The following is a 16,165-nucleotide window of genomic DNA, read 5'->3' on the forward strand; positions in this document are numbered from 1 at the left end:
TATGATCAATCCACTGCACTCTGGCCTGGACAACACAACAAGACTCTGTCTCTCAAAAATGAAAACAAAAAACAACACCAAAACCAAAAAACCAAAACCAAACAAAAAAACCCCATTCTCTCTAAAACAGACACCTCACAAGGGTATATGTGAAACTTGGCAAACAGTCTGTGAAGCTAGTGAATGATGCCCCATGATTATATCAATGTATTATTATGATTTAATAAAAAAAATTAAATAAAAATAAATAAATAAATAAATAAAATAAAACAGACACCTCCTCTGTTACTCCCCATCACCGCATCTTACCCTTTCCACAATGGCTTTATGGCTATTAGATATCACACCCGCTGCAACTGTTTACTTGGAGACACCTTCTCCCACTAGGATGCTACTTCATGAGAGTGGAGACCCTCATTGTCTTGTTTCCATCTATCCAGAGAAACTACAATAGGACCTGGCATCTAGCAGTAGCTCAATATTTGATAAAATGCTTCATAACTGCAATTAAAAATGAGAGAAAATAAAACCATTACAATACTTATGAAGAAAACAGAAAACTAAAGTTGAGTATTTTTAAAACAGTATCACTGGTAAAAGCAGCCGAAACCTGCCTACTTCATATGAATTAAGCAATACACTAAAATGCTTTATATCCAATTTGTTGAATCCTTACAACAGTCCTACACAAATACTATTTTTTTTTGTTTTTTTTGGTTTTTGGCCGGGGCTGGGTTTGAACCCGCCACCTCCGGCATATGGGTCCGGCGCCCTACCCCTTGAGCCACAGGCGCCGCCCCTATTTTTTTTTTTGAGACAGAGTCTCACTATGTCACCCTCAGTAGAGTGCTATGACATCACAGTCCACAGCAACCTCAAACTCGTGGGCTTAAGAGATTCTCTTGCCTCAGCCTCCCAAGTAGCTGGGACTGGGCGGCACCTGTGGCTCAAGGAGTAGGGCACTGGCCCCATATACCGGGGTTGGTGGGTTTGAGCCTGGTCTCAACCAAAACTGCAAAAAACAACAACAACAAAAAAAAAAAAAAACAAGTAGCTGGGACTACAGGTTCCTGCCACAATGCCTGGCTATTTTTTGCTGCAGTTGTCGTTGTTTAGCTGGCCCGGGCCAGGCTTGAACCTGCCACTCTCGGTGTATGTGGCTGGCGCTGTAACCACTGTGCTACAGGTGCCAAGCCACTATAATTATTATTATTATTATTATTATTATTTTGAGACAGAGTCTTACTTTGTTGCCCTTACTTTGCGCTACGGTGTCACAGCTTACGGCAATCTCAAATTCTTGGGCTCAAGTGATCCTCTTGCCTCAGCCTCCCAAGTAGCTGGGACTATAGGCACCTGCCACAACACCTGGCTATTTTTAGAAACAAGGTCTCATGGCTGGGCCCCTGTAGCTCAGTGGTTAGGGCGCCAGAACACTGCAGCTGGCGGGTTCAAACCTGGCCTGGGCCTGCTAGACAACAATGACAACTACAACAAAAAAATAGCTGGGCCTTGTGTGGGTACCTGTAGTCCCAGCTACTTGGGAGGCTCTAGTTGTAAACTCCACGGCACTCTACTGAGGGTGACATAGTGAGACTCTGTCTCAGGAAAAAAACAAAAACAGAAACAAGGTCTCACTCTTGTCAGGCTGGCCTTGAACTTGTGAGCTCAGGCAATCCACCCACTTCTTCCAAATAACTAGTATATCAGGCATGTCACATGTCACTACGCCTGGCCAAAAGTACCATTAACTTCACGTTAAAGAAAATAAGGTTCAGGCGGTGCCTGTGGCTCAGTGGGTAAGGCACCAGACCCATATACTGAGAGTGGCAGGTTTAAACCCAGCCCCAGCCAGCTAAAAAACAGCAATAACAATAAAAAAAAGCTGGGCGTTGTGGCGGGCGCCTGTAGTCCCAGGTACTCAGGAGGCTGAGGCAAGAGAATTGCTTAAGCCCAAGAGTTGGAGGTTGCTGGGAGCTGTGACACCACGGCACTCTACCAAGGGTGACAAAGTGAGACTCTGTCTCAAAAAAAAAAAAAAAAGTTCACAATGTTAATAAAGGTTTTGTTGCATGATAAAAAAGAAAGAAAAAAAAAGAAAGGAAAATAAGGCTCTTGCTGGGTATAATGGCTCATGCCTGTAATCCCAAAACTTTGGAAAGCCAAGGCAGGAGGAACACCTAAGGTCATAAGTTCAAGACCACCCTGGGCACAACAGCAAGATCCTATTTCCACAAAAATAAAAAAAAAAATTAGCTGAGCAAAGAGTGTTGTGCACTTGTAGTGCCAGTTACTTGGGAGGCTGATAGGAAGACCACTTGAGCCCAGAAGTTACGGTGAGCTATGATGATGCCACTGCACAGTAGCCTAGGTAACAGAGTAAGACCCTATCTCTAAAAAAATTAAAAACAGGCCAGGTACAGTGGCTCACACCTGTAATCCTAGCACTCTGGGAGGCCAAGGCAGAACACTTGAGCTCACCAGTTCAAGACTAGCCCGCCAGAGCAAGACCTCATCTCTAAAAATAGCCGATGGTGGCGGCGCCTGTGGCTCAGTGAGTAGGGCGCCAGCCCCATATACCGAGGGTGGCAGATTCAAACCCGGCCCCAGCCAAACTGCAACAAAATAGCTGGGCATTGTGGCAGGTGCTACTCGGGAGGCTGTGGCAAGAGACTCGCCTAAGTCCAAGAGCTAGAGGCTGCTGTGAGCTGTGACACCACAGCACTCTACCAAAGGCAACAAAGTGAAACCTGTCTCTTAAAAAAAGAAAAAAAAAGCCAATGGCTCAGCGCCTGTAGCTCAGTGGTTAGTGTGCCAGCCACATACACCAAGGCTGGCAGGTTCAAACCCGGCCCAGGCCTGCTAAACAACAATAACAACTGCAACAAAAATAACAGCCTGTAGTCCCAGCTACTTGGGAGCCTGAGGCAAGAGGATCACTTGAGCCCAAGAGTTTGAGGTTGCTCTGAGTTGCTTGATATATATACAAGGACGACATAGTAAGACTGTGTCAAAATAAAACAAAACAAAACAAAAAAATAAATAAAAATAGCTAAGTGTTGTGGCAGGCACCTGTAGTCGCAGCCATTTGGGAGGTGGAGGCAAGAGGATCACTTAAGCCCAAGAGTTTGAGGTTGCTGTGAGCTGTGACACCACCGCACTCTACTGAGGGCAAGAAAGTGAGACTCTGTCTCAAAAACTAAATAAAAATAAAATAACTAGCCAGGCGTTGTGGCGTACATCTGTTATTTCCAGCTATTTGGGAGGCTGAGGCAAGAGGATCATCCAAAACCAGGAGTTTGATGTTGCTGTGAGGTATGATGCCGTGGCACTCTACCCAGGGTGACAGAGTGAGATTCTGTTTCAAAAAAGAAGGTACTGGCCAAAAGTACTATTAACTTCATGTTAACTTCTCTGGCTCCAGAGCCCACACCTTTGTTTTTTTTTTGAGGCAGTCTCAAGCTGTCACCCTGGATAAAGTGCTGTGGCATCATCGTTCACAACAACTCCAACTCTTGGGCTCAAGAGATCCTCTTGCCTCAGTTTTTCTTTCTTTTTCTTTTTTTCTTTCTTTTTTTTTTTTGTAGAGACAGAGTCTCACTTTACTGCCCTCGGTAGAGTGCCATGGCGTCACATGGCTCATAGCAACCTCCAGCTCTTGGGCTTACATGATTCTCTTGCCTCAGCCTCCCGAGCAGCTGGGACTACAGGTGCCCGCCACAACGCCCGGCTATTTTTTGTTGTTGTTGCAGTTTGGCCGGGGCTGGGTTTGAACCCACCACCCTCGGCATATGGGGCCGGCGCCCTACTCACTGAGTCACAGACGCCGCCCCTTTTCTTTTTTTTTTTTAGGTGTCCTGAGCCAGGTTCGAACTTGCCACCCTTGGTGTATGTGGCCAGCGCCCTGCCATCTGAGCTACAAGTGCCGCCCAGAGGCCATACCTATAAGAGAAAAAGATTTCTAGAGATTTCTCAAGCAGGCAGAAAGGGGATGGGTAAATTTACCCCTTAATAGGCACAATATACACGATCTGGGGGATGGACACAGTTATAACCCTGCCTCAAAACTATATAAAAATAACGCATATAACCAAAACTTCTGTATGCCATAACATTCTGAAATTAAAATAAATAAATATTTTTAAAAACCAAATGTCAAGAGACTTCCTCAACTTTATATTCCCGTCTGCAATGAATTTTTTAATTTTGGTTGCCACATTTTTAATTTCTTTTCTTTTTCTTTTTTTCCGAGACAGAGCCTCAAGCTGTTGCCCTGGGTAGAGTGCCGTGGCATCACAGCTCACAGAAACCTCCAACTCCTAGGCTTAAGTGTCTCTTGGCTCAGCCTCCCAAGTAGCTGGGACTACAGGCGCCTGCCACAATGCCCAGCTATTCTTTTGTTTGTTTGTTTGTAGTTGTCATTGTTGTTTGGCAGGCCCAGGTTGGGCTCAAACCCACCAGCTCTGGTGTATGTGGCTGGCGCCTTAGCCGCTTGAGCTACAGGCGCCGAGCCACACATTTCTAATTTCTAAGGGCACTCTTTTATTCTCTGATTGTTGATTTTATTTGAGTTCTGTTCTAGTGTCTTAGATGCATTCTTTCTAGCTCTCTACAGATAATAACTCTGGGAGGCCAAGGTGGGTGGAACATTTGAGCTCAGGAGTTCAAGACCAGCCCGAGCAAGAGCAAGACCCCTAATAGCCAGGCATTGTCGCAGGTGCCTGTCGTCCCAGCTACTCAGAGGCTGAGGCAAGAGGATGAGTTAAGCCCAAGAATTTGAAGTTGCTGTGAGCCATGATGCCATGGCACTCTACCCAGGGGGAAAGAGTGAGACTCTGTCTCAAATTTTTTTTTAAATTAAAAGAAATAAAAGTACATCCCAAAGTACCTTATATCTCTGATTCCTGAGCCTTTTTGGAACTGTAAAAAGTGAACCTATTCCCTTCTTGGCAGAAGTACTCATTCCTGTACTCTTTTTCAAGAACACAGTGACATCTTTTATTAAATCTCTTATCTCCTCTCTTATTCTCTTTGCCTTTGGGCTTATCCCTTTTTACTCTGTTGCTATCACTCTATTAAAATTTAAGGAGAAAGTGAAGGCAAACATTATCAATCTACCACTCTTCCTTTTTTCTTTTTGAGACAGAATCTCACTATATCGCCCTGGAGACTTCCTCTACTTTATATTCCCGTCTGTGGATGCCTGTGGGTAGAGTGCCATGGCGTCACAACTCACAGCAAACTCAAACTCTTGGACTTATGTGATTCTCTTGCCTCAGCCTCCCAAATAGCTGAGACTACAGGTGCCTGCCACAATGCCTGGCTATTTTTTTGTTGCAGTTGTCATTGTTGTTTAGCTGGTCTGGGCCGGGTTTGAACCCACCAGCCTCAGTGCATGTGGCCACTGTCATAACTACTGTGCTATGGGCGCTGAGCCCAATCAAGCACTTTTTTTGTTTGTTTGTTTTAGAGACAGATTCTCAAGCTGTCACCCTGGGTAGAATCCCATGGCATCATAACAAACTCACAGCAACCTCCAACTCTTGGGCTCAAGTGATCCTCTTGCCTCAGTTTTTCTATTTAGAGTAGAGACAGGGTCTCACTTTTGCTCAGGCTTGTCTCGAACTCATGAGCTCAAGCAATCCACCCACCTTGGCCTCCCAGAGTGCTAGCATTACAGGTGTGAGACACTACACCCAGCCAATCTATCACTCTTTTTTTTTTTTCTTTTGTAGCGACAGAGTCTCACTTTATGGCCCTCGGTACAGTGCCGTGGCCTCACACAGCTCACAGCAACCTCCAACTCCTGGGCCCAAGCGATTCTCTTACCTCAGCCTCCCAAGTAGCTGGGACCACAGGCACCCGCCACAATGCCCGGCTATTTTTTGGTTGCAGTTTGGCCGGGGCCGGGTTTGAACCCGCCACCCTCGGCATATGGGGCTGGCGCCCCACTGACTGAGCCACAGGCGCTGCCCCAATCTATCACTCTTAATCAGTATTTATATGCCCCTTCTTGTCCCCTACTGACTGCTCATTTACCATCACAGAATAATTCTGATTGTGAAAGAAAGAAAAGGATAGGGTTTTTAAAGCCATCTGGGCAAAAGTTAGAAGAATAGGTCCACTCTGAAGGTTCGCGGCCAACCACTCCTTCACAGACCCTGCTGCCATCTACCTTCTGTTCTAGAGAGAAAGAGAGAAGAAGATGGTGGGCCAGAACAGTATCGCCGCCAGGGTATGCGGGGCCCTTTTCATCGGGTACTGCATTCACTTTGGTTGCAAGAGACAGAGTGACCCCAATTTCAAGAACAGGCTTTGAGAACCAAGAAAGAAACAGAAGCTTGCCAAGGAGAGAGCTGGACTTTCCAAGTTACCTGACCTTAAAGATGCTGAAGCTGTTCAGAAATTCTTCCTTGAAGAAATACAGCTTGGTGAAGAGCTACTAGCTCAAGGTGAATATGAGAAGGGTGTGGACCATCTTACAAATGCAATTGCTGTGTGTGGACAGCCACAGCAGTTACTGCAGGTACTGTAGCAGACTGCCAGCACCAGTGTTCCAGATGCTTCTGACTAAGCTCCTGACAATTAGTCAGACAATTGTAATAATAACAACTGTTATTGTTATTATTGGCTGAGGATGAGCTTGGCTGAAGATGATGTGGAATGGGAAACATTCAACATAATAAAATCTCAGTTTAAAATATTTAAAAAATTCTTAACTCGGAAGTTGAGCAGCTCTGGGGGAATAAGGGCAAATATGCTTATTATGGATTGTCCTACACTGAAATCTACCAAAGTTAATGTTTACTTTGTATAGATCCATTTTATCTGATTTATTTATTTTTCCCAGTGAAAAGTGTATTTTGATAGACAGCTTTTCATTTTATAAATACACTACAAGTTACTGAAATACCATAGGTTTTGTTTATTTCTAAAATATGCAATTAAAATGTACTTACAACATAACATTTTTAAAAAGTTAGAAGAATAAAGAGTAAAGAAGAAAGAATGAAGTTTAAAACACCATATATATGCATGGGAACAGAAAACATGTAAATTCTCTATTGAAGAATAAGAGTTGGTACTAGACAAACCAGGCAAAGGGTAAATAAAGCTAGGCGTGGTCCGAATTGCCTAAGGGTAAAAAAAGGAGGTTAGTTTTCTGTAATGACCATTAGGTGGCACTGTTGACCCAAAACAGCTTTGTAGCTGTCTGGGTAGCCAATGAGAAGGAAGGGAAAACAGCAAGCTATTAAGTTGTCCCAATATAAGAAATAGCTTGAAGGATGTGTTGTAACAAAGAGTTATTATTTGACAAGAATGACACACTTGGGCCATGCCTGTGGCTCAAAAAGTAGGGTGCCAGCCCCATATATGGGGGTGGCGGGTTCAAACCCACCCCCAGACAAATTTGAAAAAAAAAAAAAATGACACACTTAAAACCCACAGGATAGATACCATAACCATATTAGTTGATCCCAAACCCCAGCTATCACCTAGAATACTCTAGACATACTGAATCAGAACTTCTAGGGATAGGGCCCTGTAATTTTTTTTTTTTTTGAGTCAGAGTCTTACCCTGTCACCCTCTATAGGGTGCCGTGGTGTTATTATTCACATTAACCTCAAATTCTTGGGCTTGAGCAATCCTCTTGCCTCAGCCTCCCAAGTAGCTGGAGGCTTAGCTAGGACTACAAGTCCCCACCACAATGTCCAGCTAGTTGTTCTATTTTTAGTAGAGCCCAGGGTCTTGCCCCTGCTCAGGCTGATCTCAAATTCCTCAATTTAAGCAATCCACCTGCCTTGGCCTCCCAGAGTGCTAAGATTACAGGCGTGAGCCACCGCCCCCCACCCCTGGAATCCATTTTTAATGGTTCTGATGTATAACTAAGTTTGGAAACAACTAAAGAAGCATACACTCCAGTATATTTGAAATACCCAATTACATTTGAGTAGTGGGGACACTGATATAGGAGTGACTAACCCCTTACTCATAACATAATCTGTCCTATAAATACTAACAGTAATTCCTTCAGCTTATCTTTCTAAAGGCTTTGTTTGTTTTATAAGGATGGAAAATTACTCTGTACTAATTATGCTCTTCCAACATAGAAAATGTCCTTGTTTTCTTTTTTTTAAATAATAGACTTTTTACAGCAATTATAGGTTTACAATACAATTGAGCAGATAGTACAAAAAAAGTCTCATTTGACAGGCCAGGCACAGTGGCTCACGCCTATAATCCTAGCACTCTGGAAGGCCAAGGAGGGTGGATTATTTGACCTCAGGAGTTGGAGACCAGCCTGAACCAGAGTGAGCTGCCCATCTCTAAAAGAAAAAACAGTCAGGTGTTGTGGCAGGCGCCTGTAGTCCCAGCTACTTGGGAGACCGAGGCAAGAGGATCACTTGAACCCAAGAGTTTGAGGTTGCTGTGAACTATGACGATGCCATGGCACCCTACCCAAGGTGACAAAGTGAGACTGTCTCAAAAAAAAAAAAATCTCATCTGAGTATTCCTACCAACTACTCCTAGAATCACTGTTGTATGAAAGTCAGCATGACATTTTCACACGGTGACAGGTCTGTATCCTTTTCAACTAACCACACATACCGTTCTTGAACAACTTTGGAGTAAGCCCCAGCATTCAGTGTTTTTCTGATAAAGTCACAGAAGTGAGAGCTCTCTCCTGGGCATCGAGGGAGTCCAAAAACACCTGCAGTAGTAGACAACAAATATCCCTTCCTTCAATAATCATGTACTGAGTACCTACTATGTGCAAAGTAGTATGAGAAACAAAACCAACAAGACTAAATTCTGATCTCATTCATTTACTCTTCATGAAAATAAAGCATAGATTAAAAAAAAAGAAAGAAAGAAAGAAAATAAAGCATAGAGAACCAGCCCTACAACCAGCTTCCTCCTGGTGCTCCCACACTCTCTTCTGCCTGAAGACCCACACACCCTCCCACCCCTGGGGAGCTACTGCCTCGCCTTTGTGTCATATGGGTGGACCCACTCCCATCTCTCGAGTCTTAGGTGAGAGAAGTTATATCTGACCACCTCTCTCAAACAGTGCCCACCTCCCCCTCCCCCAGTTATACATCACTCTCAGCATGCTCATCAGTAAGACTGTTCTGAGTACCAGGCACAGTTCTCAGCATATATTGACAATAATTAATTTAATCCTCACAGCCACCTGGTGGAGAAGAGTATCATTACTTAGCCTATATCACTGATAGGAAACTTTATTTATTTTTTGTAGAGACAGTTTCACTTTATCACCCTTGGTAGAGTGCCGTGGCGTCACACAGCTCACAGCAACCTCCAACTCCTGGGCTTAGGTGATTCTCTTACTTCAGCCTCCTGAGTAGCTGGGACTATAGGCGCCCGCCACAATGCCCAGCTATTTTTTTGCTGCAGTGTGGCCAGGGCTGGGTTTGAACCCGCCACCCTTGGTATATGGGGCCGGCGCCCTGCCCACTGAGCCACAGGTGCCGCCCGATAGGAAACTTTAAAACAGAGAGTTTAATACCTTGTCTAAGGTTAGACAATAAAGGACAGAGCCAGGATTTGAACATAGGCAGTCTGGCTTCAGAGCCCACACCTTTTGCCAGGAGCCAAAACATCTCACAAAAATGCCCCTTGCTATCTTGATTTTAGGAGCAAACTATTCTCAGGAATTCAACCGTAAACAGCAACGGTACTTTCCCCTTGCGTATCTCCTCAAAAATGCACCCCCCGCCTTAGAGTCCTTCTCCTAGTAATTTTCCAGAAACAAGCCCCCTCCCCGCCCTGCTAGGAACAGCCCTTAGTTACTTCCTCTTTGAATGCTTATAAGCCCAGCTGAAAAAATAAACTCTTCGGAGCTTGATCAGACTCTTGACTTGCTCTCATTCTTTCGTGTCTCTTGTCCCCTCATTCGACTGACCCCTTTGTTTCCCAGGTCCCCGTTGAATTCCCTGCGGGCCGGGGCAACCTTTAACCAGTATAACCACTAATCTATACTTAAACAATAACCTGCTTTGGGTTTTTTTTTTTTTAATTTTAATTATTTTTTAATTTTTATTTATTTTTCTTTTTGCAGTTTTTGGCTAGGGCTGGGTTCAAACCTGCCACCTCTGGCATATGGGGACAGCGCCCTACTCCTTTGAGCCATAGGTGCCGCCTTAATTTTTATTTTTTAAGAGTCTGAGTCTTGCTACGTTGTCCAGGCTGGAGTGTAATGGCTATTCATAGCTGCAATCATAGCTCTCTGCAGCCGCCCTAAACTCCTGGGCTGAAGTGATCCTCCTGGCTTGGCCTCCTGAGTAGCTGAGCTGGGACTACAGGCATGTGCCACTGCATCTAGATTTTTTTTTTTTAAATCAGAGTTACCATTATCTGTACCTAGCTTTTTGTTTACTTGTTACATGTTTATTTTTCTACCACTCAAGGGGAAGTTTCATGAAGGCTGAGACCTTGTATATCTTGCTCCTGGCACATAATAGATGGTCAATAATTTTTTTTTGAGACAGAGTCTCACGCTGTTGCCCTGGGTAGAGTGCCATGGCGTCATCATAGATCACAGCAATCTCCAACTCTTGGATTCAACCGCTCCTCTTGCCTCAGTTCTATTTTTAGTAGAGATGGGGGTCACTCTTGCTCAGGCTGGTCTCAAACTGGTGAGCTCAAGCAATCCACCTGCACTGGCCTCCCAGAGTGCTAGGATTACAGGTGTGAGCCACCACACCCAGCCAATAATTATTTGTTGAATGAATGAATAAAGGTATTTTATCAACTTACACTCCTTTTTTTTGGACAGAGTTTCACTCTGTTGCCTTAGGCTAGAGTACCATAGTGTCAGCCAAGTTCACAGCAACCTCAAACTCCTGTCTTCAAGTGATCCTTCTACCTCAGTCCCCCAAGTAGCTGCGACTATAGGTACCTGCCACAAGGCCTGGCTAATTTTTCTATTTTTATTAGAGATGGGGTCTTACACTTGTCCAGGGTGGTCTCAAACTCCTGAGCTCAAGGGATTGTCCTACCTTGGCCTCCCAGAGTGTTAGGATTATCGGCATGAGCCAGCATACCTAACCAACACACTGTTTAAAAGTATTTTCCTACCTATAATTTCACTTCATCCTCTGAAAAATTCCTGGAATGGGTAGGGCCATATTTTACATTTCTTTCATCTAGGAGAAGGACCCAGGACACCAAAGTACACCCCATAAGAAACAGTTAATTGGGGCTTGGCGCCTGTAGCTCAATGGCTAAGGCACTGGCCACATACACTGGGGCTGGCAGGTTCAAATCCAGCCCAGGCCTGTCGAACAACAATAACAACTACAACAAATAGCTGTGCGCTGTGGTGGGCACCTGTAGTCCCAGCTACTTTGGAGGCTGAGACAAGAGAATCACTTGAACCCAAGAGTTTGAGCTGTGATGCCACAGCACTCTACCAAGGGTGACATAATGAGACTCTGTCTCAAAAAAAAACAAAGAAACCATTCTTTTTAATCTGGATAGATTCTACCTGTAAAAGTAGAATGATTTTGAAATATTTCTTCTTTTTCTATTGTCTATAAGATTTGGCATGATCTATTTTTTTAAATTATCTTTTATCAGGCAGCGCCTGTGGCTCAGTGGGTAAGGCGCCAGTCCCATATACCGAGGATGGTGGGTTCAAACCCAGCCCCGGCCAAATTGCAACAACAAAAAAAATAGCCGGGCGTCGTGGCAGGCACCTGTGATCCCAGCTACTTGGGAGGCTGAGGCAAGAGAATCACCTAAGCCCGAGGATTTGGAGGTTTCTGTGAGCTGTGACAGACCCCACGGCAAGGAAATTATCTTTATTTATAAATATTAGTTGTCTATTCTTTGATACTTTGGGAAAAAAATAATAAGTAGTTAATTGATGACTCCATACTGAGGGGCAAAGCATTCTATAATAGACATACTCTTATTTGACAATGTGAATGTTACTTTCTTTGCATTACTATTATTATTGCTTAATACTTTGTTGCAGCAATCGTCTGATTTCTTTTCTGAATATATTTGTTTTTGTTCGCTGGTTCTTTGCAAGGTTTTTGTTTCTGGTCCCTATCTTAAACATTGTTATTGTTGGTGAAGTTTAAGCCTTTTTAATTTTGTGAAGGGAAAAAGTGGAAGCCTAATGAACACATGTATATGTGAAAATAAAAAAAAAAAGAAAGAAAGAAAAAGAAACAGTTAATTGGGTGAATCTACGTTTCCTCATTATAAGGAGAATCCTTCTAGTCATACACTATACCAGCTAACAGCTATATCCATCACAATAGAAAATTCTATTGCAAAGATATATCCTTTTGTTTTTTTTGAGACAGAGTCTCAAGCTGTCATCTTGGGTAGAGTGCTGTGGCGTCATAGGTCACAGCAACTTCCAACTCCTGGGCTCAAATGATCCTCTTGCCTCAGTTTTTCTATTTTTAGTAGAGATGGGGGTCTTGCTTTTGCTCAGGCTGGTCTCGAACTCGTGAACTCAAGCAATCCACCCAACTTTGCCTCCCAGAGTGCTAGGATTATAGGCGTGAGCCACCAAGCCCAGCCCCAAAATATATCCTTCTCCCAAAGTATATAATTCTGCATAAACAGAAAACCTGCTATTTCTCAAAGGGTTTAATCTCTACTGTTAAATTAATAGACAAAAGAGCTTACACACATTTTTTTGCCTAAGCCTAAACTCAACAGGATATCACCAATGAGAGAAAACAGGAAAGGTCATTAGATATTTCTAACTCCTTAACCACCACCTGCCATAAGGCTTTAACGCTCTCACCTCTATGAAATCATGTCAATTAAATCATGTTTAATTGAAATGATTTAATTAAACATGTTTTAATTGACATGATTAAAGAGGCATGGATAGCAACCTAATGATTTACCGTGTTCCAGGCCTCTAAAATCCTAAGTCTCTTCCTATATCTTCATCAATCCTGGATAGTTTTTAATAAGCTAGAGAAACAAAGTCTTACAAAGATGGCTGATTTCTTACGCAAAGAAAGCTGTTTGATTTAAAAAAATCAAGTACTCATGTGGATTAGAATAGAGAAAAAGGAGGCAAAGAGGCCAACGAACCTTGATGTTGTCCCCCAACTGAGATCAGATTAATCATAGGAGGTGACGGACACCGCTGAGCCACTGCCCTCCTGTGGAGAATATGGGATTATCAGTTCCAACTGTCACGTGGAAATGTATCATCCACAATCAGAGTCACGGTTTAAGCTACTAATCCTCTGGGGTTCCACAAAGGCACAGAGTTTCAGGATTTTCCTCTGATATGGCCAAACACAAATATTTAAATGTTTATAGAAAATATATTAAGTTTCATTAACGCTTCTCACATGGGACCATTTTAGAAAATTTCCCTTCCAAGACAGGTGAGGATATCGAAAGAATTAGAGGAGTGGATTTATCTCAATAAAAGAGAAAAAATTGACTCAGTGCCTGTAGCTCAAGCAGCCAGGGCGCCGGCCACATACACCAGAGCTGGTGGGTTCGTTTTTTTTTTTTTTTTGGCCGGGGCTGGGTGTGAACCCGCCACCTCCGGCATATGGCACCGGTGCCCTACTCCTTGAGCCACAGGCGCCACCCGAGCTGGTGGGTTCGAATCCAGCCCAGGGCCTGCCAAACAACAATGACAGCTACAACCAAAAAATGGCCAGGCATTGTGGCGGGTGCCTGTAGTCACAGCTACTTGGGAGGCTGAAGCAAGAGAATTGCTTGAGCCCAGGAATTGGAGACTGCTGAGAGCTGTGATGCCACAGCACTCTACAGAAGACAACAGCTTAAGGCTCTGTCTCAAAAAAAAAAAAGAGAGAGAAAAAAATCAATTCCATGTAAATGGTAAGATATAACAAAAAGGTACTTACAGAAATTGGCCTCCCTGGGAGAATCCCATCGCATTGTAGCCATGCTGCAATTTCGGATCCTTAGCAAGAATCTGACACACTGTTGTTACTTGGGAATTGACATTCAAGAAGAAGCTGTTCTCAACATCCTAAAAAGGGAGCCACCAAGAAATGAAAGGATGCGACTATAAACAATAATGATGCCTTCTGTAAGAGGTGAACTCATTGAGGTTGGTATCCTCCCATAAGGCACACAAGCGGGAAAATGTCATTGTATAATTTGCTGCTAAAAACACAAGGTAAAGCATTTTAATAGTACATTCTACTAATAGTATATTCAGCAAACTTTCAAAGGAACAGAACTGTGAAAGCCTTACCTCTACCACGGTCTTCCCAATCTCTAAAGATAAGACGTAAATTCCAGGAATTTTCTCCTCAACTATTTTTTTAATAGCACCCATGCTTAAGGGATTACAACAGCTGTCACCTAGCCAACAAAAACAATGACAGAAACTCATAAGTCATAACAACATTATTTATTTTTAAAAACTTGCAACAGAAAAAAAAAAACAAAAAAACTTGGAACAGGCTCGGTGCCTGTGGCTAAAGTGGCTAAGGCACCAGCCACATATACCTGAGCTGGTGGGTTCAAATCCAGCCTGGGCCCGCCAAACAACAATGACAGCTGCAACCAAAAAATAGCCAGGCATTGTGCCAGGTACCTGTAGTCCCAGCTACTTGGGAGGCGAAGGCAAGAGAATCACTTGAGCCAAGAAGTTGTAGGTTGCTGTGAGCTGTGATGCCACAGCACTCTACCCAGGGTGACAGCTTAAGGCTCTGTCTCAAAGAAAAATACAAACCAAAGGGGCGGCACCTGTGGCTCAGTCGGTAGGGCACCGGCCCCATATACTGAGGGTGGCAGGTTCAAACCAGGCCCCAGCTGAACTGCAAAAAAAAAATAGCTGGGCGTTGTGGCGGGCGCCTGTAGTCCCAGCTGCTCGGGAGGCTGAGGCAGGAGAATCGCTTAAGCCCAGGAGTTGGAGGTTGCTGTGAGCTGTGATGTCACAGCACTCAACCCAGGGTGACAGCTTGAGGTTCTGTCTCAAAATAAATAAATAAATAAATAAAAATAAAGTAAAAATAAAAAACAATATGGCTCAGCGCCTGTGGCTCAAGCAGCTAACGCGCCAGCCACATACACCTGAGCTGGCAGGTTCCAATCCAGCCCGGGCCCACCAAACAACAATGACGGCTGCAACCAAAAAAATAGCCAGACGTTGTGGCAGGTGCCTATAGTCCCAGGTACTTGGGAGGCAGAGGCAGGAGAATCACTCGAGCCCACGAGTTGGAGGTTGCTGTGAGCTGTGATGCCACGGCACTCTACCCAGCGCGACAGCTTGAGGCTCTGTCTCAGAAAAAAAAAAATAAATAAATAAATAAAATAAAAAACATATAAATATCACCTCATTGTTAAATAAAACAAATGAAAATATCAAAACCTCATCCCCCCAAACTTCTGCACCTCGAAGGGCATTATCAAGAATGTGAAAAAACAATGTACAGACTAGGAGAAAATATTTGCAAAACATATATATGTACCTGATAAGGGTTTAATAATCAGAATATCCTCAATATATAAAGAACACTTATAATTCAACAAAAAGACAGACTACAACCTAATTTAAAAATGGATAAGGATGCAAACAGATATTTCTCTAAAAATATCCAAATGGCCAACAAATTCATGAACAACGTTGAATATCGTTAGTCATTAAGGAAATCCAAATCAGAACCACGGTGAGATACTATTTGACACTCACTAGGATGGCTTTAATGATAACAATTTTTTTAACGGAAAATAGAAAGTATTGGTAAGGATGTGGAGAAATTGGAACCCTTGCATATCACTGGTAGGAATGTAATATACAGTGACCCTGAAAAATAATTTGGTGGTTCCTCAAAAACTTAAATATACAATTACTATATGACCCAGCAATTCAACTCCTAAGTATATACCCAAAAGAAATAAAAATATAGAGCAGTGCCTGTGGCTCAGTGGGTAGGGCGCCAGCCTCATATACTGAGGGTAGCAGGTTTGAACCCGGCCCCAGCCAAACTGCAACAAAAAAATAGCCGGGCATTGTGGCAGGCACCTGTACTCCCAGCTACTCGGGAGGCTGAGGCAAGAGAATCACCTAAGCCCAGGAGTTGGAGGTTGCTGTGAGCTGGGATGCTACAGCACTCTAAAAGGGCAATAAAATGAGACTCTGTCTCTGGGGCGATGCCTGGGGCTCAAGGA

The 16,165-nt window shown here is 43.6% G+C and overlaps 1 protein-coding gene and 1 pseudogene across 1 annotated transcript in view; one reads left to right on the forward strand and one right to left on the reverse strand.

Annotated features, from left to right (window-relative positions):
* Nucleotides 1-16,165, reverse strand: part of PPT1 (palmitoyl-protein thioesterase 1) — a 48,428-nt gene that overhangs the window by 24,812 nt on the left and 7,451 nt on the right. Inside the window, exons 2-5 of the mRNA XM_053575081.1 lie at nt 14,244-14,353; nt 13,888-14,015; nt 13,094-13,164; nt 8,612-8,714 (exon numbers count right to left, since the gene is read on the reverse strand). Coding sequence (XP_053431056.1) covers nt 8,612-8,714; nt 13,094-13,164; nt 13,888-14,015; nt 14,244-14,353 — 412 coding nt within the window. The remainder of the gene's footprint in view (nt 1-8,611; nt 8,715-13,093; nt 13,165-13,887; nt 14,016-14,243; nt 14,354-16,165) is intronic.
* Nucleotides 6,206-6,635, forward strand: LOC128575437 (mitochondrial import receptor subunit TOM20 homolog; annotated as a pseudogene).

Source organism: Nycticebus coucang, chromosome 22, assembly GCF_027406575.1.
Source record: "Nycticebus coucang isolate mNycCou1 chromosome 22, mNycCou1.pri, whole genome shotgun sequence".
Classification (NCBI taxonomy): Eukaryota; Metazoa; Chordata; class Mammalia; order Primates; family Lorisidae; genus Nycticebus; species Nycticebus coucang.